This window comes from Pan paniscus, chromosome 13 (genome assembly GCF_029289425.2).
Source record: "Pan paniscus chromosome 13, NHGRI_mPanPan1-v2.0_pri, whole genome shotgun sequence".
NCBI classification, from domain to species: Eukaryota; Metazoa; Chordata; class Mammalia; order Primates; family Hominidae; genus Pan; species Pan paniscus.
In genome coordinates, this window is record NC_073262.2 from 109,359,569 (window position 1) to 109,384,780 (window position 25,212).

The window sequence follows — 25,212 nt, forward strand, 5'->3', positions numbered from 1 at the left end:
CATGTTTGTTTTAGGATTGGTCTTTTTGGTATAAAATGAATCTAGGTTTATGATTCCTAAAATTGTGCAAATTGTGTGGATCACCTCCCTAACTGTCATAGTTTGGCAGTCCCTAATAATGTTCTATGAATGGTATGGTGTATAATTAAATTAAAGAAATAATGAAATGTTCCTTGAAAGAAACTGCTACTGAAAATTATTTCACTGGTGTTTGTCCTGACTTTGCTTACCATTGAGAGAGAGAGAGGTGGAGAGAGAGTGAGTGAGAGGTCAAGAGAGGTGAGGGAGAAAGGACTTTTTAATATGCTTTGGTTTTTCACAAGGAGTTCTTGTTCTAGACTAGAATAGAAATTAGGGCAAATCATTTAACTCTCTGATGGGTTTCATCTCTGGCAAAATGAGGATATTGTAAGAGAACCCTGGGCAACATCTTAGTCAACAAATAGTTATGAATTCTATTCTATGTGTGAGACACCTCTAGGTACCAGGTTTAGAAGAAAACAAATCAGCCCAAATCCTTACAACATTCTAGGGGTGGTGGGAAGTGGATGAGAAAACAACTATTATACAAAGCGATACATGCTAAGAAGTAAAATAAGACCATAGTGGTTAGAGAGAAATAGGCATTGGCATTCGACATGATTTTATCATTGTTAACTGTCTAGGAATGTTGTATGAAAACTTTAAATAAATAATTTTATTTACTTATTTAACTTATTTGCCTAAAAACTTAATCACTTTTAAGTCCATACCACTTCTTACTGTGGAGATTAACTTCTTCCCTCTTCTCCTGTATAAGATTGCTTTTGTCTTCAACTAACAGAACATCCTACTGACTTGTCTTAACTAGAAGGACTACTTTTCTCAGGTAATTCATGGTAGGCAGTGACATGTGCTGGTTCAGCAGCTCAGAGATGTGATTCTCTTGGCCTTCCCCTCATGATCATAAAATGGCTGCAGCAGCTCCAACTATCACCCTCTGTCACACAGTTGTGTTCAAGTATTACCCTAACACAGCTGTGTTCAAGGGCAGGCAATAGGGAAAAGGATGGGGTAGAAGCTTCCTCTTTTGCCTTTTCTCTTTTCAAAAAGTGAAATATTCTTCCCAGGGGACCCCAAATAGACTATATCACTCAACCACTCCTAGTTGCAATGAAGCTAAGAAAAGGGATGATTGTTTGAGCCTCTATAGTAGAGAGAGGCTAGCAGAAGAGAGCAGGAAACAGATTTTCAGTAGCCCACCATCACTGTCTACCTTTGTCCTGTGAGATTCCCGCCCCCATCGGAATGTTTCATGCAGTAGGAATAGCTAGTTCTCCCTCCACCACCCAACTCTCAGGGGAGTTAGTGATGTGCTCCCAGGTCCCTCAGCTGCAGGTTGTAGGAGTGTGGGGAGGGTGGGAGTCAGGGTTTGGAGCTCATAGGATCCCACATGGGGAAAATAATTCTTGGGCCAGGTAAGCATATGGTAGGCTTCCTTCCTACAGCCTAAAGAAGCCTTTTAATTGTGCTGGGTTTCATTTTTCTTATCAGCTTTGAGGCCCTTGATAGCTCTAAACATCCCAAATTATGCTACAGAGAATGATAGTGGACATCTGCTTTCTTCCCTCTTGGCATGAATTTCCCCTCCTCCTTTTTTTTTTTTTTCATTAAGAGCATCCTGATTCTTCTTTAAATAACTACTCCTTCTCCAGTGTCAGTCCCTATCTGTCGGGTGGGACTGTCCTCACGCCTTAGGTCCACCTATAGGCATTAGATGCAGATTCCACCCACCCACCCCCTGCCCCTGGCCATGATGATTGATTTAGAGATGGGCATGCGGTCCAAGCCTGGACGAGGAGTTTGTATTCCTTTTTGCACAAACAATTGGGAAAGAAAGCCCTCATTCTCCTGGGGTACGTAAACTACAAGCATGTGAGTCTGGGATGCCAGTGACCATTCTGCCACCTTTTAGGGCTGAACTGAGAAGATCAACACAGAGAGCAGAGCAGAGGGATAGGCCAGCAGAGAGAGCACAGGTATGTCCTGGCACCACCGTTTGAGCCCCAGCATCCAGCTATGTATGAAATAAGAACTATCTCCTGTGTTTTTCAGTTATGTGGGGAAAAAAGTTCTCTACTTGACTTCAATCACTTTTTGTATTTTTTTGAGTCAAGGTCCTTCTCTGTTGGCCAGGCTCACTGCAGCCTCATGGCTCACTTGCAGCCTCAAACTCCTGTGCTTAAGTGATCCTCCCGCCTCAGCCTCCCAAGTAGCTGGAATTACAGGTGTGAGCCATGGTACCTGGTGACTTCAGTCACTGTGAGTTGACTTTTTTGCAACAGAAGGAGTCCTGACGAGCCAATACACATGGTCTGATAAATAGTGATTTATGAACTGAACTTAGGGGTTATCACGAATCTTGCTTTTCTGAAAAGGTTTGCCACCCTCTTGGCATCTAGAATAATCCCTGTATCATTTCCTTGGTGGTTTTTCTCTCTCATGATGTTTTGCTCAACTTTGGTCATTGCTGGCTGTCTCTTTGCTGCCTCACTGACAATTCTACTTGGACTCTGTCCCTCTAATGCCTTTTTCCTTTTACCAACTTTCCTCCATTTTTCTTTTTTCTGCTTCTCACATGCTTATTGGATTTGAGTAGAGTGGAGCTTAGAGTCATGGCACCAGCAGACCCACAAGACAGCAGCTTTCTGGCTGAAAGCCCCCAACCCCCCTCAACCCCACACCCCACCCACACATACACCTTGTTTTAGATTTTTCTTGATACTTTTCAGGAGTGTATCATAGACTTTCTGAGATAAGTCACTGTCTACACATATAATTATAAGGTTGATGACAGAGATAAAATAGAAAAAAGTTTTCATTTCCTTCTGAATAATTTTAGCATCAATTTGGTTGAGTGTTGTAGTGACTGTGGGGATAAAATACTAAAGATATGTATGCAAGAATACCGGAAATTATTATTTACAGTTTCATTGTAACAAAAAAGAAAATATAGCTCTGGCTATAATGTTAGGGGTTCACTGAAGCCTAATTGTCCTGACTGGGAACATTCTAGACTCACATTTCATTGTCTTCCCAATTTTGCTTGAGAGAATGCCTGTCATCTCCTTCCCTTCTCAATGGACACTGTTGCACCTGCTCCATCTAAGGGCAAAAGTAGCTAAAATATGTCCAATATTATCTCCCTTTTCAAATACAACAATCCATTTTCTGATCTAGTCTCATCTTCTCATCTTCCTATGATTCTGATATTTACCATTCAAAGATTAATAGGAGCAGAAACCGATCAGATATCATAATCCTATTGATAAGTTTAACATCCTTGGAAATGTTTATTATGTGCCATACACTCTTCTTAGCACTTTAGGAATACATCTCATTGAATCCCCACATCAATTCTAGGAGATAGGCACTGTTAACGTCCTCATTTTACAGATGAGGAAACTGACGCACTGAAAGACTAAATGACGGCTCAAGATCATACGGGTGGGAAGTAGGGCAGAGCCACTTGCACATAGCTTTGATTTTTTTTAAAACACTGGTTATCTTAATTGACTATTACCATGGGAAAAATGGAATACGATGTGTCACATTATCACCTGAATAATATAAATTGTATCTTATTAAATATTTATTGATTTTTATAATGATGGAAAAAGCCAGACACAAAAGCCAATAAAAAAAAATGTTTGCACAGTAGTCAAATCACACAATAAGTTCTTTATGTCTGTTTTATAATTCCTATTCCAGATACTCAGAATGTTCCTAGAGGGGACAGCGTTCTTCCTAGCTGCTTTGAAATCATGTTGTTTCAAAATAAAAACAAAAACATAAAGAGACATTCACTCACATGAAGGAGCTGTCTTCAGTTTTCTGGCCAGTATGGCTTTCGCTTCACCTTCCACCCCCAGCGCCACAGCAATAATGTTGTGTGCAATGCGTGGGGCATATCTCATGAGTAAAACTGTCTTCAGGTTTACAAAGGTTCTCCCTCCCACGATGACTCTGACGGACTCATGAGCATTTTTCTCTATCAGGTACCCATAGAGCCTGCAGAGAGGCACCCTGCTTCGGAGGCAGTCCTCCAGAGTGAACACCTCCTTGTCGGTGCTGTCGTCCAGCACCACAATGACGTGGGCCTGGCGGAAGGCCTCCTCCACCTTCGTGCAGATGGAGACACTGCGCAGGACGGGAGATGCCAGGTCTTGGGTCTCCACCACAAGGCTTTTGAGATGTTCTTCCGCCTGCTTGTTGTCAAATAGAGTTATGCTAATTTCTGTATGCATCCCAAACACTTCGCCACTCGTCAATATGGGAATTAGGTTGTAGCAGGCAGGAGCAGAGGCACTGATAAAAATGCAAAGCCGCATTGTGAATAGTTATATCCTTTGTCCCTTTTAAGCCTTTATTCTTAATAGATATTTCTGCATGTGCATCAATAGGGTGGTTTAATATTTAAATAAGCACACACATAGCTGCACTGACATTCTAAGGCTAGAAGTCAAAAGTAGAACAAAAACTTCTCACTACCAATCCCTTGCTCTGGCCATCTGAAATCAGTCCCCAAATAAGAAATATACCTGTTTATTAGGTTTTTCAAAGAAAACAGAATTCCCCCTATGCAGAAATCAAAATAAAAAAACTATTATATTACTGTAATTATGTGTTTATATTTCCTCCTAAAAAGATAAAGATGTAAGTTTCAGTTAGCCATAGCTCTTTTTTAAAAAGTACAACCTCATCTACACAATAATGACTTTTTTTTTTTTGGAAAGGGCTATCTTTTCCAAATTCTTACACAGAAAAATCCTTACAAAGAGGGCGGGATCAACATAGGCTATGTAAGGTGTATCTGTAGCCACAATTCTGCAGTTGTCTACAGCTGTGACTATCAGCTGTGAACTGTAATGCCCACCATGGGAAGTTCAGAAATGCATCCGGGCATTTCTGGTATTCACAGTGGGTTTGGGGAGGTGTATAATGGGGGTTTCAACAGTATCTGTACTGATTTAATCCTTTGAAACATCTAAAGAAGATGTGATAGTTATTAAATCTGGGTGATAGGATCATGGATGTTTATTACATCATTCTCAATTCCTTCCTGTATTTAAAATATTTCATAATAACAGTTTTAAAAATGAGTATATATTAGGATACACATGCACGTATGAGCAGGAAAGTGCAAAAGACAAACTGAGGGGTGAGGAAAGGAGAAGGGGAGGGAGAGAGAGAGCAAGACAGAGAGACAGTGCAGAGAAAGAAAGAGAGAGAATATGACAACAAAGACTGCATGTGCCCAGACTGGGAGCAAAGTGGAGCACACATGAGAAGGAGAAAAGCAAAAGGGAGCAAGGCGAGGGGAGTGGGGTTACAGAGAGGGAGTGGGTGCATAGAGAAAAGGCAAAGAAAGCTCTAGCACGTGGGAAAGAGGGAGACAGCAATAGTCAGAGAGGGTGAGCTTCTGCAAAGCAGCCATGCTATAGAGTTGTTTTTAGACCAAGTGTCTGTGTTTGTGTCTGTAAAACATAAAACTCATTTATGAGTTATATGAAGGATACAAACACACACACACACACAGGCATATGTATATGTGTATACATATAAGTATACATACACACAAATTTCAAACCTGACATTCAGGTATTCTTCCATCATGAAATTAATCCCATCTCATTGTCCTTTCTAAATATAAAAAGTAAATCTCATGAATCCTGGGATTTGACTGTCCCACCTGGTGATCCAGACCTGCAAGGGGTTGATGCAAGTTTTCAGGGCTTCTTCCTCCTGCTCTTTTTCTATATGTGCCCCCAGGTTCTCTTGAGCAATTACCATCATCAGCTCAGTCGTCATGCTAGAGGTGACATCATAGTAAAGCTAAATATTGGGAGAGAAAAAGTCAATATCAGAGAATAGATAACTAGTTGAAATTGGCTATAATGGAAAGTTTTTGTTTAAAGTCAAAATACAATAAAAAGAGACATGAGAAAATGTCTCAGAAAGCAAGATATTTGAAAAATAAAATAATGTAAGAGAATTATCATTGTTAGAACAGATAAGTTAACTTATATACCTGAGCATGCTCCAGGAACTCATTATATCCTCCCAAAAGCAAACCCTTTCCTCCATGATCCAACAGCTCTCTCCAGATGATAGGGGAATTCTTGTGACTCCACTTATTCTTTTCACACACATCTTTCAGCCAATCCTGTTGAATGATATCCCAAGTGAAGTCATATATTAAATCTGCCTGGGAATTCAATTTAATACTTTAGAATTCAAACATTAAAATACTAGGTTGCTTTTAATGTCACTATATACACATAATATAATTTAGATATCTTCAAAGAGTAAAATGTAAATATAGAAAATAGTGATGTTAGTAACAGATTAATTAGATAAGAAAGCATATTCTTCCAATTAATTGACCAAATAAAGGTACTGAAAGTTGCTCTTTTTGCTGAGGAGACCTGGAATCCAAGTGTTTAGCTTAAAGAGAGGTCACATGTTCCAACTCAACTGATTTTTTAAAAAATTCAACTAGTTTTGCCCTTATTCTTTTACACATGCAATATTTCCAGTCTTAGGGGCATATAAAATTTGATACTTTTTTTTAAATCTGTGAGTGTGATTTATGTAGTTCAGACTAAATTAATAAGCTAAAAGTTATTTGGAGATTTCCGATAATATTTATCAGAAAAAATTTAAATTATCATCATCTGATTTATATAGGCTAGGCCTTCCAATGACAAGATCTGAGTAGAGTCAAACAGAAACATTTTTATCAGCAAAGTACATAGCAGCAGTCTTAAAAACCACGTCATTGGAGGCATGGGTAATGAGGCCACCTTACCCATAAAATCCTGGAAACTAATTTCCTTGCTAATATTGAAGATCTGCCTGCCTTTATCTCACTTAAAGCAAACAATGCTGCTATGAGGATTCCAACACAGTCCCTCTAGGCACAGCATAGCCAGACCAGTGAACTACTGGGCCCATGAAGGAAAGAGACATTACCCCAAAAAACCTTCTGCACCCTGCAAAGCATGTTAATGTCCCAGCAGGAGCTGCAAGGGCATGTACAGGACTGGACCCTTACAGTGCTGAATCAAGAGTGGAACATGAAGTTAGACAAGGGAGAATTTATTAGTATGAATCACTTTTCGGCAATTCAAGAGTGTATACCCTGGCAAGGACCTCAGAAGACAGGGACAACATGTTGCCAGACTGGCTCTTAGAAACTTGGAGAGAGTAATTAAATAAAATAGAAATGCCAGACTTCATGGAAGACGGTAGAAGAATGGATCAAAAGACTAGTGATGCCAGGTGTGGTGGCTCACTCCTATAATCCCAGCACTTTGGGAGGCCGAGGCGGGTGGAACATCTGAGGTCAAGAGTTCGAGACAAGCCTGGTCAACATGGTGAAACTCCATCTCTACTAAAAACACAAAATTTAGCCGGGCGTGGTGATGGGTGCCTATAATCCCAGCTACTCAGGAGGCTGAGGCAGGAGAATTGCTTGAACCTGGGAGGCGGAGGTTGCAGTGAGCCGAGATTGCGCCATTGCACTCTAGCCTGGGCGACAAGGGCAAAACTCCATCTCAAAAAACAAAAAAAAACTAGTGTACGTGGTACTGTGGAAGGCTAGAAAGCCCGCCATTCAACCATGTTCTCTGGAAGGGATTGGAGGATACAACATGCACCTAAGTGATAAGGAATGCACTGGTGAGAGGGGTCCTGGTGTCACTGAGGAGCCCAGTGTGGCTGTCCATTCTAGGCCAAGGCTGTTTGTTTTTTTTTTTTCTTTATTTAAACTTCTATTTTAAGTTCAGCGGTACAAGTGCAGTTTTGTTACGTAGGTAAATTTGTGTCATGGGGGTTTGTTTTACAAATTATTTCATCACCCAGGTATTCAGCCTAGTGCCCATTAGTTATTTCTCGTGATCCTCTTCCTCCTCCCACCCTCCACCCTCCGATAGGCCCCAGTGTGTGTTGTTTCCCTCCCTGTGACCACGTGTTCTTATCATTTAGCCCCCACTTCTAAGTGAGAATATGTGGTATTTGGTTTTCTGTTCCTGTATTACTTTGCTAAGGATAATGATCTCCAGCTCCATCCATGTCCCTGCAAAGGACATGATCTCATTCCTTTTCATGGCTGTGTAGTATTTCATGATGTATATGTACCACATTTTCTTTCTCCAGTCTATCATTGATAGGCATTTAGGTTGATTCCATGTCTTTGCTATTGTGACTAGTGTTGCAATGAACATATGTGTGCATGTGTCTTTATAAAAGAATGATTTATATTTTCAGGGGTATATACACAGTAATGGGATTTCTGGGTTGAATGTTATTTCTATCTTTCTATGCTTCCACCAATAGCCTATAAGTGTTCCTTTTTCTCCACAACCTCGCCAGCATCTGTTATTTTTTGACTTTTAAATAATAGTCATTCTGACCGGTATGAGATGGAATCTTATTGTGGTTTTGATTTGCATTTCTCTAATAACCTGTAATGTTGAGCATTTTTTCATATGATTGCAGCCAAGGCTGTTAAAGGACATGCTGCCACACACCTGAACTCCCTGGCAATTGAGATGATAAAATCCTGAAATAATAGAGGCCAGTGGGCAGTGCCAATCAGACAACATTTATTGTGACAGAAGCACTACCAACCCAGCAGATGAGATAACTTAGCTGAAGATCAGACCGGCAGAGAGTGAGGGAAATCTATACTGGATGGTAGAGAAGAGAGGGAGAGAAAAGGTGATGAGTGTCAGTTTGGCCCTGAAACTATGAGCAGTGGAGACTATAGCTCATTTGACTATCCTTTCTCTTATCAAGTTTACCCAGGGAAGGATGGCAACCAGAATCCTGGAGGAGCTGTTCCAAGATGGTGTGAACTGATTATAGGGAGCATGTGGATCCAAAAGGCACAACAGGTGAACTGTAGCCAGTGCTGTCATGTACACTCCAGGTTCCCCCTTCACAAATGAGGCACTCACTCTCCCAGGCACCTGGTGTATTAGAGGCTGATAACTTAAAGTCTGACTCCATTCTCTCTCTAGGAATTGACTTCAGCCAAAGCAAATTGCCTTGCCTAAGGTTAAGTTCCTTCCCAGGGGCAGCTGATATCCGATGGCTGGTTGAGGAGGGAGCACAAAAGCTCAGCTACCTTGCCTCAGTTTGGAATAATTCTGAAAGGCCATCAAGAGTTCACTGTGGGATCCGCTGAGCCCTCTGTTGCAGCTATGTCAAACTTCAACTTCTCCCTTTACCCAATCCTGCCGCCCTCATTCCGTTTCAGGATGCTGTTCCCAAGACCACTTCCCAGTAAAGCCCCTTCACCAAAATCTACATCTCAAAGTCTGTTTCTGGGGAAACAGAGTCCCAAAGAAGGGTATCCCAAATAAGTCATTGGAAATCAATACCAAGGAGAATGAAAAGTTAACAAGTGCAGTGTAAGCTACCTGGATTCTTCAGGGGGTGCAGTCAAACTTATTCTACTTATTGATTAGGGTCTCATTTGTTCTACTAGGTATTAGGGAAAAAACATAAATATTATTTTGAGACTGGTAAGTAGGGACTTGTTTTACTAGTATTCAAATATCACTAGCACATGAACAGTCATTCCTAGAAGCCAATCTAATACACCAGTTAATATTTAATCAAATTAAAACACATTTTGTGCATGAGTGAGTTCAACAAACTATAAAGGCTTCTTACCTCCCAAACCTCAGGACGTTGTGTGATTTTATGTATCCAAAAATCAGGAAGATTCTTTTGTAAATAGTCTGCCACAAGTTCTGTTTTAGCATAATATGGACAATCTGCTCTACCTAAAAGAGTTCAAATTAGCAATGTTTTCTTTCATCATGCAGAAATTATTATGTAGTTCTAAGTATTTGCTATGTAATTACAGAATTAGTCATAGTTATGATATAATTTGATAACATAAAGTTGCAGTATAAACTGCTATTACATAAACTTCTGATGTTTATTAGATTAATACAAATAAAATAAACTTCATAGGAGGTCAGAATCTTAAGTAACAAAATGTGGAAAGAAAAAAAACCCTACTGAATATTTATTCTTTTCTAGTAATATGCTAGACCTCACTTCCTCTAGGAGGCTGCTAACTACTACTAATTCAGCATGAATTAGTACTGATAATGAACTACTCACTAATGGCCACCAAAAGGTAAAGTTTGAAGTGAGGAGTGGTGGTAAAATCACTTTTGGATTTGATGTGTGTCAGGAAGTTGTGGGGGTGGGAAAGAAGAATCTGGGATAACTTCTATTTTCCGGCTTGGGCAGATGATGCTGACCTTAACTAGAGAAAAATCATGAATGAGAAATTTAACTTTAGTCAAGTGCAGTTGGAGGTATTTGTAGTGTGTCTAAGTGGATATGATCAGCAAGTAGCTGGATATATATGTATATGTACATGTATATGTATATGTATATGTATACATATATAAGGGGTGCAGGTGCCATGTAAGGGTTTCAGACACACAATTTGTAGCCATCAACACCCAGGAAGTTAAAGCCACTACAACAGATGGAATTGGGCATCTGATAGAGCAGGAGGGATGGGGAAAAATGCAGAGCCCTCTCTGTAGCATTCTTCCTCAGTTAAGATAACTTAACTCCTAAGTTACCAACCTGTCTGAAGCTACCCCTGTCTATCAGCCACCCTGTCTAGTTCAAATCTATGGTTCATCTCTTCAAACCACTTTCTGGTCCATGTCTTAAATTATCTTTCTCCACTATCCTTTTGGGAAATGAGCCTGATAAAAGCCCCTTATCCTGGATGAACTCAATTACTTGCCTTTTCTGTAGCTGGGTCCCACCTGCTAGCCACCACTACAGAAACATTGTAGAACCAAGCGGAGGGCACCTTTAAAATTCATGGTCATCAGCTTTAATTGGCCCTCAACCCTGCGTGGAGATCCCTCTGTTTCCCTTATCAGCACTCTCTTCTGTTCTCCACAATTACTATTCCAGGCTTTTTCCTCTTCCTCCAAATCTTTTCCTTCTCCCCAACATTCCTCTGCATTATCAGAACACAACAGACAACTTTGCTTTTTACTTTACAAAAACCAACCCAAACAAAACAAAATGGCATTAGTTTGGAAAATCTCCAACCTCGTCCATCACATCTACATGCCTGTCTGTACTTGGACTCATCCTTTCCTCCTTTCTTCATTTCAATGGAAGAGGAGTCCTACCTCCTGTCTAATCTAATCGCACCACTTATGCTCTGAATCCCATCCTCATCTGCCTTCATAGGAACTTTGCTTAGTTAATTATCCTCTCTTTCTAGAGTCTTGTATCTGTTTCTAATAGTCCCTTTCTGTCATATTTAAATATACTCATTACATTATGTTTCTCCTGTCCTAAGAGACAAAAAACTCATCTCCCCCTCTAGCTATTGCCTTTCGTATGTCCTTTTTGATCAAAATATCTTGAAAGAGTTCCCTATACTTGCCATCCTCAGTTCTTCACTTCCATTTATTTCTCATCCACTGCAATGTAGCAGACCCCACAATTCTCTTGAAGGTCACTGAAGACTTCCATGCCACTAAATCCAACAGATACTTTCCGATCCTTTTCTTGTTGACCCTTGGCAGCATTTGCCACCACTGCCCCCTTCCAGGCTTTTGAAACACTGCTATAGTGGGGGCATTCTCCCAGTTCTCCTGTTCTATGGTCACTCCTTTCTATCCTTTGTAGGTTTCCATTCCTTTATCAACCCATTAAAAGGTATCATTCTGAGAAGCATCTTGTCTTTATAACTTACATATTCTTTTTGGCCAATCTGCTTCATTCCCTTGGCTTCAAGTAGCAATCTATATTTCCAGCTCAGATCTCCTTATCTAGATGCCTACACCCTCCTGTATTTTCCCATCTCCTTCAAAATGTCTCATAGACACTCAGAAGGTCTATGATGTATTTTGTCACCATTCCCCTACTAAATGTGCTTAGTCGCTTATATTTATTATGTCCATCTCCCTAATTATCTAAGAGTAGTAAGAGTATCCAGAGTATTAAACCTACTCATCCGCTTTTTTTTTTTTCAGTGACTCCTAATCTCTGCAATTATTCAAACCTCTGCTTGGGAACAATGTTTAACTCCTTTTTCTCCCTTATCTACCCTCCTCCAGTCAATTAGACATCCAGTTCTATAGATTCTGCCTCCCTAATATCTCTCCAATCCATTCATTTCTCTCCATCTCCATTGTTTGCCACTCTAGGCCAGGTCACAATCAACTCCCTCCTGGACTATAGCACTAGTCTCCTAACTGGTTTCTTGGTATCAAGTCTGTTTGTCCCACACTATAGCCGTAACATTCAGATAAAATTCAGATTTGATTAGGCCCTCCTCCCCTTCTAAAAACCTTTCATGTACTCTGGATAAAGTCTAAACTACTGAATGTGGCTCAAAAGAATCTACATTATCTAACTCTAGCCTCGCCTTATGAAATTCTCTTCCTTGTACTATTTGCTTCAGTCCTAATAAACTTATTTCAATTTTATACTTATTTTATATTCTCAATTGTCACCAAACTTGTTCTCCTTGCTCTAACCCCACTCCCAGTTACCCATGCCTAAATTGCTCCCCTCCTTTCTACCTCTTCTCTGTTAGGTCATTCATTATCATCTTTCAGGTATCTGCTTAAAATCTCTCCCTCTGGGAAACCCTTACCTGATTAAGTAAGGTCCCCTGCTATCGTTCCTATAGAACCCTGCCCTGTCAGTGTCATACATGCAACATTCTCTGTGTGTTTTCCACTGACTTCCCACCATGTGGTTAGTCAGTGTTCAAAAATATTCTTCTGGGCCAGGTGTGGTGGCGCATGCCTGTAATCTTGGCACTTTGGGAGGTCAAGGTGGGCAAATCACTTGAGCGTAGGAGTTCAAGACCAGCGTGGGCAACATGACAAAACCCCATCTCTACAAAAATACAAAAATTAGCTGGGCATGCTGGTGCATGCCTGTAGTCCCAGCTACTTGGGAGGCTGAGGTGGGAGGATCGCTTGAGCCCAGGAGGTCAAAGCTGCTGTGAGCCACGATTGCACCACTGCAATCCAGCCTGGGTGACAAAGTGAGAGCCTGTCTCAAAAAAAAAAAAAAAATCTTCTGTGGATGGTAGATGTCAATTGTGTTCAATGCATCAAAGAGATCAAATAAGTCAAAGACTAAACAGCTTCTATAAAAGTCAGTGGTGACTTTGGTGACAGCAGTTTCTGTCAGGAAGCAGAAGTAGAAGCCTTCTTCCAAGACTGATTGGAAGGCAGAACTGGAGATGGAAGAGCAGTCTACTCTTTTAAGAAACTTTACGAGGAGAGGAGGTAGGTACCAGGGATTGTTGTAATAAAAGCCTTCTCAGTTGAGTCCTTGCTGTCAACCAGCACTTTCAATCATTCTCTCCGTTGCTGCCAAGACAGGCTTCCTAAAATGCAAACTCATTAAGACTACTCTCCTGCTTAAAATTTTTCTATAATTCCTCATTGCTTTCAGGATACAGTTCAAACACCTTTGCTTGACCTACATGAAATGCAAGGACCTGGCTCCTGCTCCTGTTGTAGCCCCAGGTCCTGTCACGCCCCACATATCCAGATCTTCTGTTAGGCCAGGAAGCTTCCTGCCTCTCTGCTTTTATCTGGAATAGCCTCCTCAGCTCACACCTTCACAACTCAGCTCCTGTAATACCTTCCCCAGCCAGTTCCTTGTGTCCACCTCTCCCTCATCCCCCAAACCCAGATTAGGAGTCTACGCTCCCAGAGGCCTGTGCAGGTCTCCTTCATCGCGTTAATCACACCGTATCAAAAGTACATGTTCTGTGCCCCATGAGACTGAAAGCTCCTCTAAGGCAGGGATATGTTTCCCTCCATTGCATCCCCAGTGTCCCACAATGCTTGGCGCACCGTCACGGTCCAGTAAATAACTTTGAATAAATCTATAGCAAAGCATGGAGCGGTCCGTATAGAGGCTGCCAAGCCAAGCGGCCATGGGAGGTGAGCTGTTGTCGGCGTTTTGAGCAATCTGCGGGCGGACGCGGGGATCACTCACCCGCGATGACGAATTTGGCCATGGTCGGGAGAGACTCAGAGGCAGGGACCGCGGCTTCGCGGTTTCCTGGCAACCACGCAGCCAAGGGCAAGGCGCAGGCGCACTACAAAGTCTGGCGCCCAGCAGAGGTTAGGTGTTTAAAGTTAGGACCTGAATGGGTTACGTTGCGATACACGATCAAACATCGCCCTTATAAGCTCTGTGGTATCCCCGAGCCCCACTCCTGTATGCAGGGAAATTAGTCATTCTCCTCGGTAAACTTTCTTCAAGTAAGTCCTTCAGCTACAGCCGCGAACATATGCTTTTTGACCTTTGAGGGAATCCGTAAGATCTCGTGAGAAGCGCAGCTTCTCGGGGAAGCTGTCATGGCTGCTCCTGTATGTAGCCACGGCCTTGTGCTCTAAGGTGAGTGGAGGACGAGCTTGGGCTTAGCGGCTGCCCGTATCACATCCTAGACTTTTTTACTTCGAGGAGAAGAGTCTCACGAGTTGTCTTGGAAGTAAGTTTAAAGGAGGTGGGTTAATGCTGGGCGGCCCAGCTGCGGAAGGACAGGCTCTTGAAGTTGGTTCTGGGGTCTGGTGAGGCTGGCTGGTTGTATAAGATCTTCCTCTTAAGCGCAGGCCACATGCAGACATCGCTTTCGTTTTCTGCTTCTTCCACTGAGCCGTTCTACCTGCCCAGGTCCCTATTCTTGATGGTCTGGGTTCGGCCGTTGCTAAATCGTCATGTTGAAAATGATCTATCAGCCGGGCGCGGTGACTCACGCCTGTAATCCCAGCACTTTTCGGAGGCCGAGGCGGGTGGATTACCTGAGGTCAGGAGTTCAGGACCAGCCTGGCCAACATGGTGAAACTCCGTCTTTACAAAAAATACAAAAATTAGCCGGGCGTGGTGGCATACGCCTGTAATCCCAGCTACTTGGGAGGCTGAGACAGGAGAATTGCTTGAACCTGGGAGGTGGAGGTTGCAGTGAGCCAAGATCGCGCCACTGCACTCCAGCCTGGGCGGCATAGCAAGACTTTGTCTCAAAAAAAAAAAAAAAAAAAAAAAACAGAGAAGAAAAAAGAAAATGATCTATCAATGCTAATCCCCTAATTTTCACCGAGAACATTTCCATAACAATGCCAACAAAAGTCTCTCCTACAGAGAAAGCTTTATGGAACGCTTTTGCACCAGAAAAATCTCATTAATACAATGACTACTTCCAAAGTGACCTGGCTTCTTTGAAACTGGACACATTGTGGTAGATTGGAGGGAGCCCACATTGGTAAAAAAAAAACTTTTACTGTTTTATGTAAATGTTTAATGGCTCCATAGGTTCCCCATTTTCTCTTCTGTTAAATGCATTTCATTTCTTTAAATAAAAGTTTTGTTTTAATTTTTATTCTTTTCATTACTTCTTCCCCTACAGGAAAACCACAGCACGTGTTCTTTTTCACTAGTAGAAGTGACGTTGGTTTCATATTGACAACTTTGAAGCCATTTGGAAGTGTTTCAGTGGAGAGCAAAATGAATAACAAAGCGGGCTCCTTTTTCTGGAACCTTAGACAATTCAGTACATTAGTTTCAACAAGCAGAACTATGAGGCTATGTTGTTTGGGACTTTGCAAACCAAAAATAGTTCATTCAAACTGGAACATTTTAAATAACTTTCATAACAGAATGCAATCAACTGATATCATTAGATATCTCTTTCAGGATGCATTCATTTTTAAATCAGATGTTGGCTTTCAAACAAAGGGCATAAGCACTCTAACAGCCCTTAGAATTGAAAGACTACTTTATGCTAAAAGACTGTTTTTTGACTCAAAGCAGTCTCTTGTCCCTGTTGATAAATCTGATGATGAATTGAAGAAAGTAAACCTTAATCATGAAGTCTCCAATGAAGATGTTCTTACCAAGGAAACAAAACCAAACCGTATCAGCAGTAGAAAACTGTCTGAGGAATGTAATTCCCTGAGTGATGTGTTAGATGCATTTTCAAAAGCGCCAACATTTCCTAGTAGCAACTATTTCACAGCAATGTGGACAATTGCCAAAAGACTGTCTGATGACCAGAAGCGCTTTGAAAAACGACTGATGTTTAGCCACCCTGCATTTAATCAGCTCTGTGAACATATGATGAGAGAAGCCAAGATCATGCAGTATAAGTACCTACTGTTCAGTCTTCACGCCATAGTGAAGCTTGGAATCCCTCAGAACACTATTTTGGTGCAGACTTTGCTGAGGGTGACCCAGGTAAAATAAAAAGGAGATTTAAACATGCATTTACTTGGTTTAGAATATTTTGAAAGAATGAAGGGATATAGATATGTAGCCTTCTTAAAAGAGACTATCAAATGGAATGGTAGTTTCCTTTATATTTATTTCTGCATATATGTTATATGATTTAGAGGCCTTAAGTTAGCTAGTTATTTTCTTCCTTTTGCTATGGAAATTTATGAAAGCCTTCCACATTTACCATCCCCAGGGTTGAGTAGTGGTGAAGAAGCTAAAGTGAGGAGAGATGCAAGATATACAAAGAAAGCCTGGGTAGTTGAAGAAGGAGAGAAGGGAAGGGGAAGGAAGAGAATGTAGTCCATGGTAGAATTGGAATTCAGGCCCAGTAGATGATGCCTAAACTGATGAGCAGAATGATAGTGAAGGGGATGGTGTTTCAAGTAGAGAGGATTGCATGCCCTACTGTTCCCAGAGGAAAAGTTTGGCAAATTTGAAGAGCTGAAAGTAGTTTGGTGTAGCTGAAGCACAGAATGATGGAGTTGTATGTTTGAGTGGGTGGGAACAAGTTTTGTACATGGTGATCAAAGGAGAGGAGTGAGGGGCAAGAGGCTTAGGGGCAGAACAAGAGGCCAGAAAAATAGGAACCAAATCATAAAGAGCCTCTTACGGCTAGCTAAGGAGTATGCATTTATCCTGTAGGCAATGGGAATCCGTTGAAGAATTTTAAGCAATGGGTTGACGTGCTCAAATTTGTATTTTAGATCACTGAATGAGTGGAAAATGTATTGGAAGAAGGTTAAAATTGGATGGAGGGAGCCATTTTTAGTCTAAAGCAAGAATGTCAGTGTCCTGTTTAATGTCACTGAAATGGTGCCAAATGTAAGGAAGGAAGGATTAGCTTGTTAATCATTTATGTTTTAAGAGTGTACACTTCTGACGTATAAACTCAATGATAATGAAGTAATTTCTTAGCCAGGTGTGGTGGCTCACACCTGTAATCCCAGCACTTTGGGAGGCCAAGGCAGGAGGATCTCTTGAGCCCAGGAGTTTGCGACCAGCCTGGGCAACAAAGGGAGACTCCATCTCTACAAAAAATACAAAAATTAGCTGGGTGTGATGTACTCGCCTGTGGTCCCAGCTACTTGGAGGCGGAGGTGGGAATATCACTTGAGCCTGGGAGGTCGAAGCTGCCGTGAGCCATGATCGTGCCACTGCACTCCAGCCTGGGTGACAGAGCCAGACCCTGTCTGAAAATAATAATAATAATTTTTTAAAAGACAGGAATTCCTTGGGGATAATCTGGCATGTATCCTGTCTTGCTATAGAATTCAATAATTGGGTTCATAGCTATGGGAAAGTTTTTAACTTTTTACATTACTGTGATTTCCATATGTCCTTAAGGAATAACTAATTTGTATTTAGTGTATGTGTGTGTATTTGTTTAAACCACAGAATATCCCTGTTTATTTGTAGGCTGTGTATTAGTTCCTATGTAGTTATTTAAAAGTGACTAATAAATCACCTTACCTGGTCAGTGATGCTCTTACTAGATTTTGGACAGATATTTGCATCGGGATGACATCTGTGTTGGTGAGGTATGAGTAGTAGATTTTTGTAGTCAAAACATCTGTATGGATGATGGTGTCTCACTGACCTGTTGGAATAATGTAAAGACATTTTAGAGGTGAAAGGACAGTGTGCCATCAATGAATTTGCCCTTCAAACACATAGACAAGTGGTCTTTTCTTTCATAGTAGATATGGATGGAATGCTGTAAAATTGTTAAGGAAACCCTTTCATAGGAAAGAAACCTTTTTTTTCTTCTAACCATAACCATTTCTTATTATTACCTGGTTCTGACTTACGACTTTGTGATTCATTGGTTATGTAATTTTAGCAAAAGAGCGTCTCTCTCTTCAGGCTAAGTTTCCTCAGATGTGATTTTTTGTGAGGTGTATAGACTAGTTGTGATTAAACTGTAGAGTACTGCTAGTTAAGCTGTGTTGTTACTATTCACTTTCCAAATTATGCCCACTATTTCTGGAATCAAACTTAGTACCCTAAGTAAATGGACCTGAAAGAAGAATCTGTGGGGTGTAGGCTTCCCTTGAGACCCAGATAGCAGTGGTAGAATGTGGCAGGAGATGTGAATCAGAAGACTCACAAGTAAAGTTTCACCTTGATACCCAGGAAAGGATCTAGGGAAATTGTAAAGGCACAACCATTTAAGGATCTTTAGAGATGGGCTAGTTACCTTCTGTACTTCAGTAGTTCTTATATTCCTGCACTTTAACTGTTTTTGCCTTTGTAATGACCTTGAATTCCAAGTAGAGGTAAAAATAATGTTTAATAAAAGTTGTTTCAGAAGCAGTGGAATATAATAAATATCAAATGTGTTTTCAGTGATAATGGTGAAGGTAAAAAAGTGTTGATGCATAAAAGGATGTGTATCAGTCAGCTGGAAAATTCAGTAAGTATGACTTTTTATTTCCCAAAGATGCTGTTTATTGTGGACTGACTGTAGGAATTGTTGGTTTGATACTCAATCGTTTTATTCAGTACATCAGTTCAGTGGTTTTGCTTGGGTAAGATAGTTTACTATGGGCTCATCACCTGTAGTGTTTTTGTAATTATATTTCAATAGGAACGTATCAATGAGTGTGATGAGATATGCCTTTCAGTTTTGTCAACTGTTTTAGAGGCAATGGAACCATGCAAGAATGTTCATGTTCTACGAACGGGATTCAGGTGAGAACTCTCTTATGCTTTCTTCATGTGGTTTTCTTTGTTCCTCATATATCTGGAATAAAGAAATTGAGATGAAAACTAAACTCCTTTCTTGAGGGGAGGAGGGGTTGGGGAGGCTTTGTTGGTAGTTACAGTCTTTCATGCCTTATTAAGCTTAAAATCCTGACTCTGGATGACATAGGCTGGAAATACTTCTCTTAGGGTCCATAATAACAAAGATGTGAGTAACATTGAAATCTAAATTAATTTATTTTAAAACATAGTACTGGCCAGGCGCAGTGACTCATGCCTGTAATCCCAGCACTTTGGGAGGCCGAGGCGGGCGGATCACGAGGTCGGGAGATCGAGACCATGGTGAAAGCCCGTCTCTACTAAAAATAAAAAAATTAGCCGGGTGTGGTGGTGGGTGCCTGTAGTCCCAGCTGCTTGGGAGGCTGAGGCAGGAGAATGGCGTGAACCCAGGAGGCAGAGCTTGCAGTGAGCTGAGATCGCGCCACTGCACTCCAGCCTGGGCAACAGAGCGAGACTCTGTCTCAAAAAAAAAAAAAAAATAGTACTGATGCGGGGTAGGAGAGAATTGATATGTATATTTAATTCAGAATAGTTATTCGGGGACTATGTGAGGGTTGACATTGACCCAGCTTGAAAAGGAATTTATAAAATTGATATAAATGATCTAATGTCATAGATTAGTGAGAGTAAAACTTAACTCCCTTTGACGTTGACTATGCATAGGATATGTTACTATAATCTCCTGACATAATTTGTTCTTTAGTAAAGACAGCACAATAATGTGAGAGAAAATAGCACTATTAATAGATTGGGTCTCGATCTTTAACTACTTACACTCTCTCAAGCAGGTAGATCATTTCTCTGGGCTTCATAATCCTTGCCTGTAAGAAGGGGCTGGACCAAATGAAATTTTAAGATTTTTCTTCTGCTTTGAAGATTCTATGATTTTAATATTTATTGTGTTTGATAACAGAATACTAGTTGATCAGCAAGTTTGGAAAATAGAAGATGTCTTCACATTACAAGTTGTGATGAAGTATATTGGAAAAGATGCACCGATTGCTCTTAAGAGGAAACTGGAGGTAAACACATGAATTTTCTCTAGTGGATGAGATTTGAAAAAATTCTTTCTTATAACCTGCTATCACTGCCTGAAGTCAATTTTCTAGGAGGGCATTGCTGGGCTTTTAGGTTTAGCTTCACTAAAGTGAATGAATAGAAGTACCCTTATATTTATTTATCTGTATATATATACATGTATATTTATTTATCTATTTGTCTGGGTCATATTACCCAAACTTCATCCTTTTTGTTTAAAAATAAATGTTTAGGCCAGACATGGTGGCTCACACCTGTAATCCCAGCACTTTGGGATGTCAAGGGCAGGGAGATCTCTTGATCCCAGGAGTTTGAGACCAGCCTGGGTGACTGATCAAGACCCTGTCTCTGCAAAAAAAAAAAAAAAAAAAAAAAAAAAAAAAAATCAAAGAATTAGCCAGGCGTGGTGGTACATGCCTGTAGGTGGTGCATGCCTGTAATCCCAGCTACATGGGCGGCTGAGGCAGGAGGATCACTTGAGCCTGGGAGGTTGAGGCTCCAACCTGGGTGACAGCACAAGACCCTGTCTCAATAAAAATAAAAGTTTAATTTATTTTGTCATAGATAGTAAATTAAATTAAAATTTGTTTTTCTTCAGATGAAAGCCTTGAGGGAATTAGACAGATTTTCTGTTTTGAATAGCCAGCACATGTTTGAAGTACTAGCTGCCATGAATCACCGATCTCTTATACTCCTGGATGAATGCAGTAAGGTGGTCCTAGGTAAGAGGAATTTTTCTTTCATCATTTGCAATACCTGAGTTTCTGTTTTAGACTATTTTTGTTTTGTTTTAAAAACTTTGCTTTTATATGAAAAAAGAATAAAGCATATTGTATTCAAAACAATCAGGTAATTTTTGTTTGTTTATTTAACTCATTCTTCAAGATAATATCCATGGGTGTCCTTTAAGAATAATGATCAACATATTGCAGTCCTGCAAAGACCTCCAATACCATAATTTGGATCTCTTCAAGGGACTTGCAGATTATGTGGCTGCAACTTTCGACATCTGGAAGTTCAGAAAAGTGAGTACATTAACAATTTAGAATAAGCCTCACAAACTTTTAAAACACTAGTTCATTTAGCATTTTAAGTATTTCTCTTTCACCTTTATAGTAGTTAAGATACCAAAATATTCCAATGCTGAATTGACTTTTGAAAAATTAGCTCCTTATTATTCCTGTCTGGGGGCTACTTGCTAATATGAATAGTCCCCAACTTAGGATGGCTTGACTTAATATTTTTTGACTGTTTGATGTTGCAAAAGCAATACGCATTCAGTAGAAACCATACTTTGAATTTTGAATTTTGTTGTTTTGCTGGGTTAGTGATATGTTGTATGATACTCTCTTTTCATGCTGGGCAGTGGCAGCAAGTCGCAGCTCCCAATCAGCTGTGCAGTCATGAGGGTAAACAATGCATATTGTATTCAATAAATTACTTGAGATATTCAACACTTTTATTACAATATAGGCTTTTTGTTAACTCATTTTGCCCAACTATAGGTGAATGTAAGTGTTCTAAGCGTGTTTAAAGTAGGCTAGGCTAAGCTATGATGTTCAGTAAGTTGGATGTATTAAATGCATTTTGACTTAAAATATTTTCAATTTATGGTGAGTTTGTTGGGATATACCCCACCGTAAGTCAAGGACAATCTGTATACTATTCTATCCTTTGGTCATCTTTCTATTTGAAACAAAAATTTGCTCTTCTTTTTCGTTTTAAAAGGGTTGTATGGGCTGGGCGCGGTGGCTCACACCTGTAATCCCAGCACTTTGGGAGGCCAAGGTGGGTGGATCACCTGAGGTCAGGAGTTCAAGACCAGCCTGGCCAACATGGTGAAACCCCATCTCTACTAAAAATACAAAAAGTAGCCAGGCATGGTGACGTGTCCCTGTAATCCCAGCTACTAGGGGGGCTGAGGCAGGAGGACCACTTGAACCTGGGAGGTGGAGGTTGCAGTAAGCTGAGATTGTGCCACTGTACTCCAGCCTGGGCAATAAAGATCAAAACTCTGTCTCAAAAAAAAAAAAAAAAAAAAGGGTTGTATGGTGCTTTTGTTAGATATTTAGCATGATTTCCGTGTTTATACTTTGTTCTTGTTAGATTTCAAATAATAAAGATGGGTGATGTGACAGGCTTGGGGTTTTTGAAGAATAAAATGTCACTACTTAATGGTCATGTCCATTGTTTTATCCAGAGTAAAAGCCTTTAAAATCAGGAGCTGTGTTAAGAATATAAACATTTAATGAAGCACCTGGTAAAAACTTCTTTTTGCAATGAAATAGGTGATAACTGTTAGATCTCTAGGTTCAGTTTATTTTGGAGAGTAAGGTAAATATTGAGTTTACTGTGGAAATTGGTTATAGAAAGAGAAGTAATAATCCTAAGTAAGAAAGATTGAGAAGGAAATTGGAGGTGAACTTGAAAGTTTATTTTAATCATAATGTTTCAGTTCCATTTTCACTTATAGGTATGAATATTAAATATAGAAATTTTGGGGTTATGTCTTACATGTTACAATCTAGGAAGTATTTAAGTTTGGGAATGCGAGAATTTCACGATTGAGTTGGTCATTTTGAAAACCTTCAGAAAAGGCATATTTAAAAGTAATTTTCAGATATGTTGTATGAAAAGCATGTGGGAAGAGATTTATTTTTAAATCAGATGGAAACGTAGAAATCATTGTATGCCCTGGTTCTCAGCTTAAAAAAGATTGCTTATTAACTGGATACCCAATTCAAGAATTAATAGAACAGATTTTGTGAGAGAAAGATGATTGTTCCTTTTCATGGAAATATTCTGTTTCAGGATATATTCTGTTGATCAGGACAGTTGAATTGCTGCTTAGATTTTTTGAGATCTAAAAAATTACTATTAGCATACTGTAATTATTATAGAGTTTTCCCTCAATTTTCTCTTTTTAAGGTTCTTTTTATCCTCATTTTATTTGAAAACCTTGGCTTTCGACCTGTTGGTTTAATGGACCTGTTTATGAAGAGAATAGTAGAGGATCCTGAATCCCTAAACATGAAAAACATTCTATCTATTCTTCATACTTACTCTTCTCTCAATCATGTCTACAAATGCCAGAACAAAGAGTATGTACTTGTTTTTTTTTACCTTTTTTATTGCCATATAACTTACAAAAAAGGTTATAAATCATAAGCTTAATGAATTATTACAAGTGAACACACCCATAGTCATCATCCATGCCAATAAATAAAACATAGTGTTCCTTACTCATTTATAAGGTTAAACAAAATTTTATTTTATATTTGCTGCCCTTTGTCTTGTTTGTTTCTTTGTTCTTTATAATGTATTAGTTAATTCATTATAGGAGTTTGATTTCAAACCCTCCCAGCTTATCCTCGTAGCTCCTAAGTTCATAGTTCATTTTAACTGTATTAAAAAATGGAGAAATCTGTCTTTTAAAAAATTTGACTTTTTTTTATTATGGTAAGAACATTTAGTAAATTTTAAAGTGTGCAGTACAATATTGCTGACTTTATTATTAACGATATAGTTAACAATATTGTACAGTGGATCTCTAGAACTTAATCATCTTGCATAACTGAAACTTTATACCTGTTGAATAGCAACTCCCCTATTTCCCCCTTTCCTCACCCCTGACAATCAACATTGTAATCTCTGTTTCTATGACTCACCTTTTTAGATACTTTATATAAGTGGAGTCATGCGGTATTTGTCCTTCTATGACTAGCTTATTTCAGTTAGCATAATGCCCTTCAAGTTGATCCATGTTGTAGCATGTGACGAGATTTCCTTCTAAGGCTGAATAATATTCCATTATATGTATATATCACATTTTCTTTATCCATTCATCTGCTGATGGATGTTTAGGTTGTTTCCCTATCTTGGCTATTGCAAACAATGCTGCACTTAACATGGGAGTGCAGATTTCTCTTTGAGATTCTCATTTCAATTCTTATGAATTGAAATATATCCACAAGTGAGATCCCTGGATCATACAGGGATTCTGCTTTTACCAAGGGTTCTACTTTTACCAAATGCCTTTTTTTTTTTTAGCATCAGTTGAAATGATCATATGGTTTTTATCCTTTATTCTGTTGATATGATGTATCATATTGATTGATTTGCATATGTTGAACCATCCTGGCATCCCAGGGATAAATCCTACTTGGTCATAATGAATAATCTTTCTAATGTATTGTTGAATTTGGTTTGCTAGTATTTTTTTTGAGGATTTTTGCATCAATCTTCATCAGAGATACTGTGCTGTAGTTTTTTTGTTTGTTTTTTGTTTTTTTTGATGTGTCTTTGTCTGATTTTGGTATCAGGGTAATGCTGGACTTGTAGAATGAGTTTGGAAGTATTCCCTCCTTCTCTGCTTTTTGGAATAGTTTGAGTAGGATTAGTATTAATTCTTCCTTAAATGTTTGGTAGAATTCAGCAGTGAAGCAGTTTGGTCCTGGGCTTTTCTTTACTAGGTAGTAGTTCTACTTTTACATTTTTCAAGGAAGCTTCATACTGTTTTCCATGCACCATTTTGTAGTCCTATCAACATTGTGCAAGGGTTCCAATTTCTCCACATCTTCTCCAACACTTGTTAGATTTTGTTTTGTTTTGTTTTTTTGATAATGGCCGTCCTAACAGATGTAAAGTGATATCTCATTGTGGTTTTGATTTGCATTTCCCTGATGATTAGTGATGTTGACCATGTTTTCACATACCTGTTGGCCATTTGTATGTCTTCTTTGGAGAAATATTTAAGTCCTTTGCCTATTTTTAAATCATATTATTATTTTTGCTATTAAGTTACAGTATGTTATAATATGTAAACATACTATAAATATATATATAATATATATATTATGGGATGCAGAAAAAGCAATACTGACAAGAAAACTTAAAGCATTAAGTTTTATATAAACTTATAGCAATAAGCATAAATATATGAGTTACAGGAATTCCTTATATATTTTGGATAATAACTGCTTATCATATGTATGGTTTGCAAATATTTTCTCCCATTCTGTAGGTTGCTTTTTCACTTTGTTGACTGTTTCCTTTGCTGTG

At 39.5% G+C, this 25,212-nt stretch overlaps 2 protein-coding genes across 13 annotated transcripts in view; one reads left to right on the top strand and one right to left on the bottom strand.

Moving 5' to 3' along the window:
* MDH1B (malate dehydrogenase 1B) overlaps positions 1-14,407 on the bottom strand; it is a 27,946-nt gene extending 13,539 nt beyond the window's left edge. For 3 of the 9 annotated variants that reach the window (XR_003027377.3, XM_055109015.2, XM_055109010.2), the window contains exons 1-5: positions 14,074-14,222; positions 9,724-9,836; positions 6,071-6,205; positions 5,732-5,874; positions 3,851-4,347 (exon numbers count right to left, since the gene is read on the bottom strand). Coding sequence is in view for 8 of the 9 variants with exons in the window: in XM_055109015.2 (XP_054964990.1) it covers positions 3,851-4,347; positions 5,732-5,874; positions 6,071-6,205; positions 9,724-9,836; positions 14,074-14,095 (910 nt within the window). In the remaining variant the exon portion in view is untranslated. Of the gene's footprint in view, positions 1-3,850; positions 4,348-5,731; positions 5,875-6,070; positions 6,248-9,723; positions 9,837-12,706; positions 13,725-14,073 lie in introns of those variants that run through there. The other 6 variants (XM_055109011.2, XM_003820797.5, XM_055109014.2 and 3 more) reach the window with 6 other exon arrangements.
* Positions 14,157-25,212, top strand: part of FASTKD2 (FAST kinase domains 2) — a 26,523-nt gene continuing 15,467 nt past the window's right edge. The window contains exons 1-7 of one of the 4 annotated variants that reach the window (XM_003820798.5): positions 14,157-14,478; positions 15,485-16,311; positions 18,938-19,041; positions 20,027-20,135; positions 20,750-20,873; positions 21,037-21,176; positions 23,080-23,252. In XM_003820798.5, coding sequence (XP_003820846.1) covers positions 15,583-16,311; positions 18,938-19,041; positions 20,027-20,135; positions 20,750-20,873; positions 21,037-21,176; positions 23,080-23,252 — 1,379 coding nt within the window. In that variant the 5' untranslated portion in view covers positions 14,157-14,478; positions 15,485-15,582. Of the gene's footprint in view, positions 14,573-15,484; positions 16,312-18,937; positions 19,042-20,026; positions 20,136-20,749; positions 20,874-21,036; positions 21,177-23,079; positions 23,253-25,212 lie in introns of all 4 variants that reach the window. The other 3 variants (XM_063595257.1, XM_003820799.6, XM_063595256.1) reach the window with 3 other exon arrangements.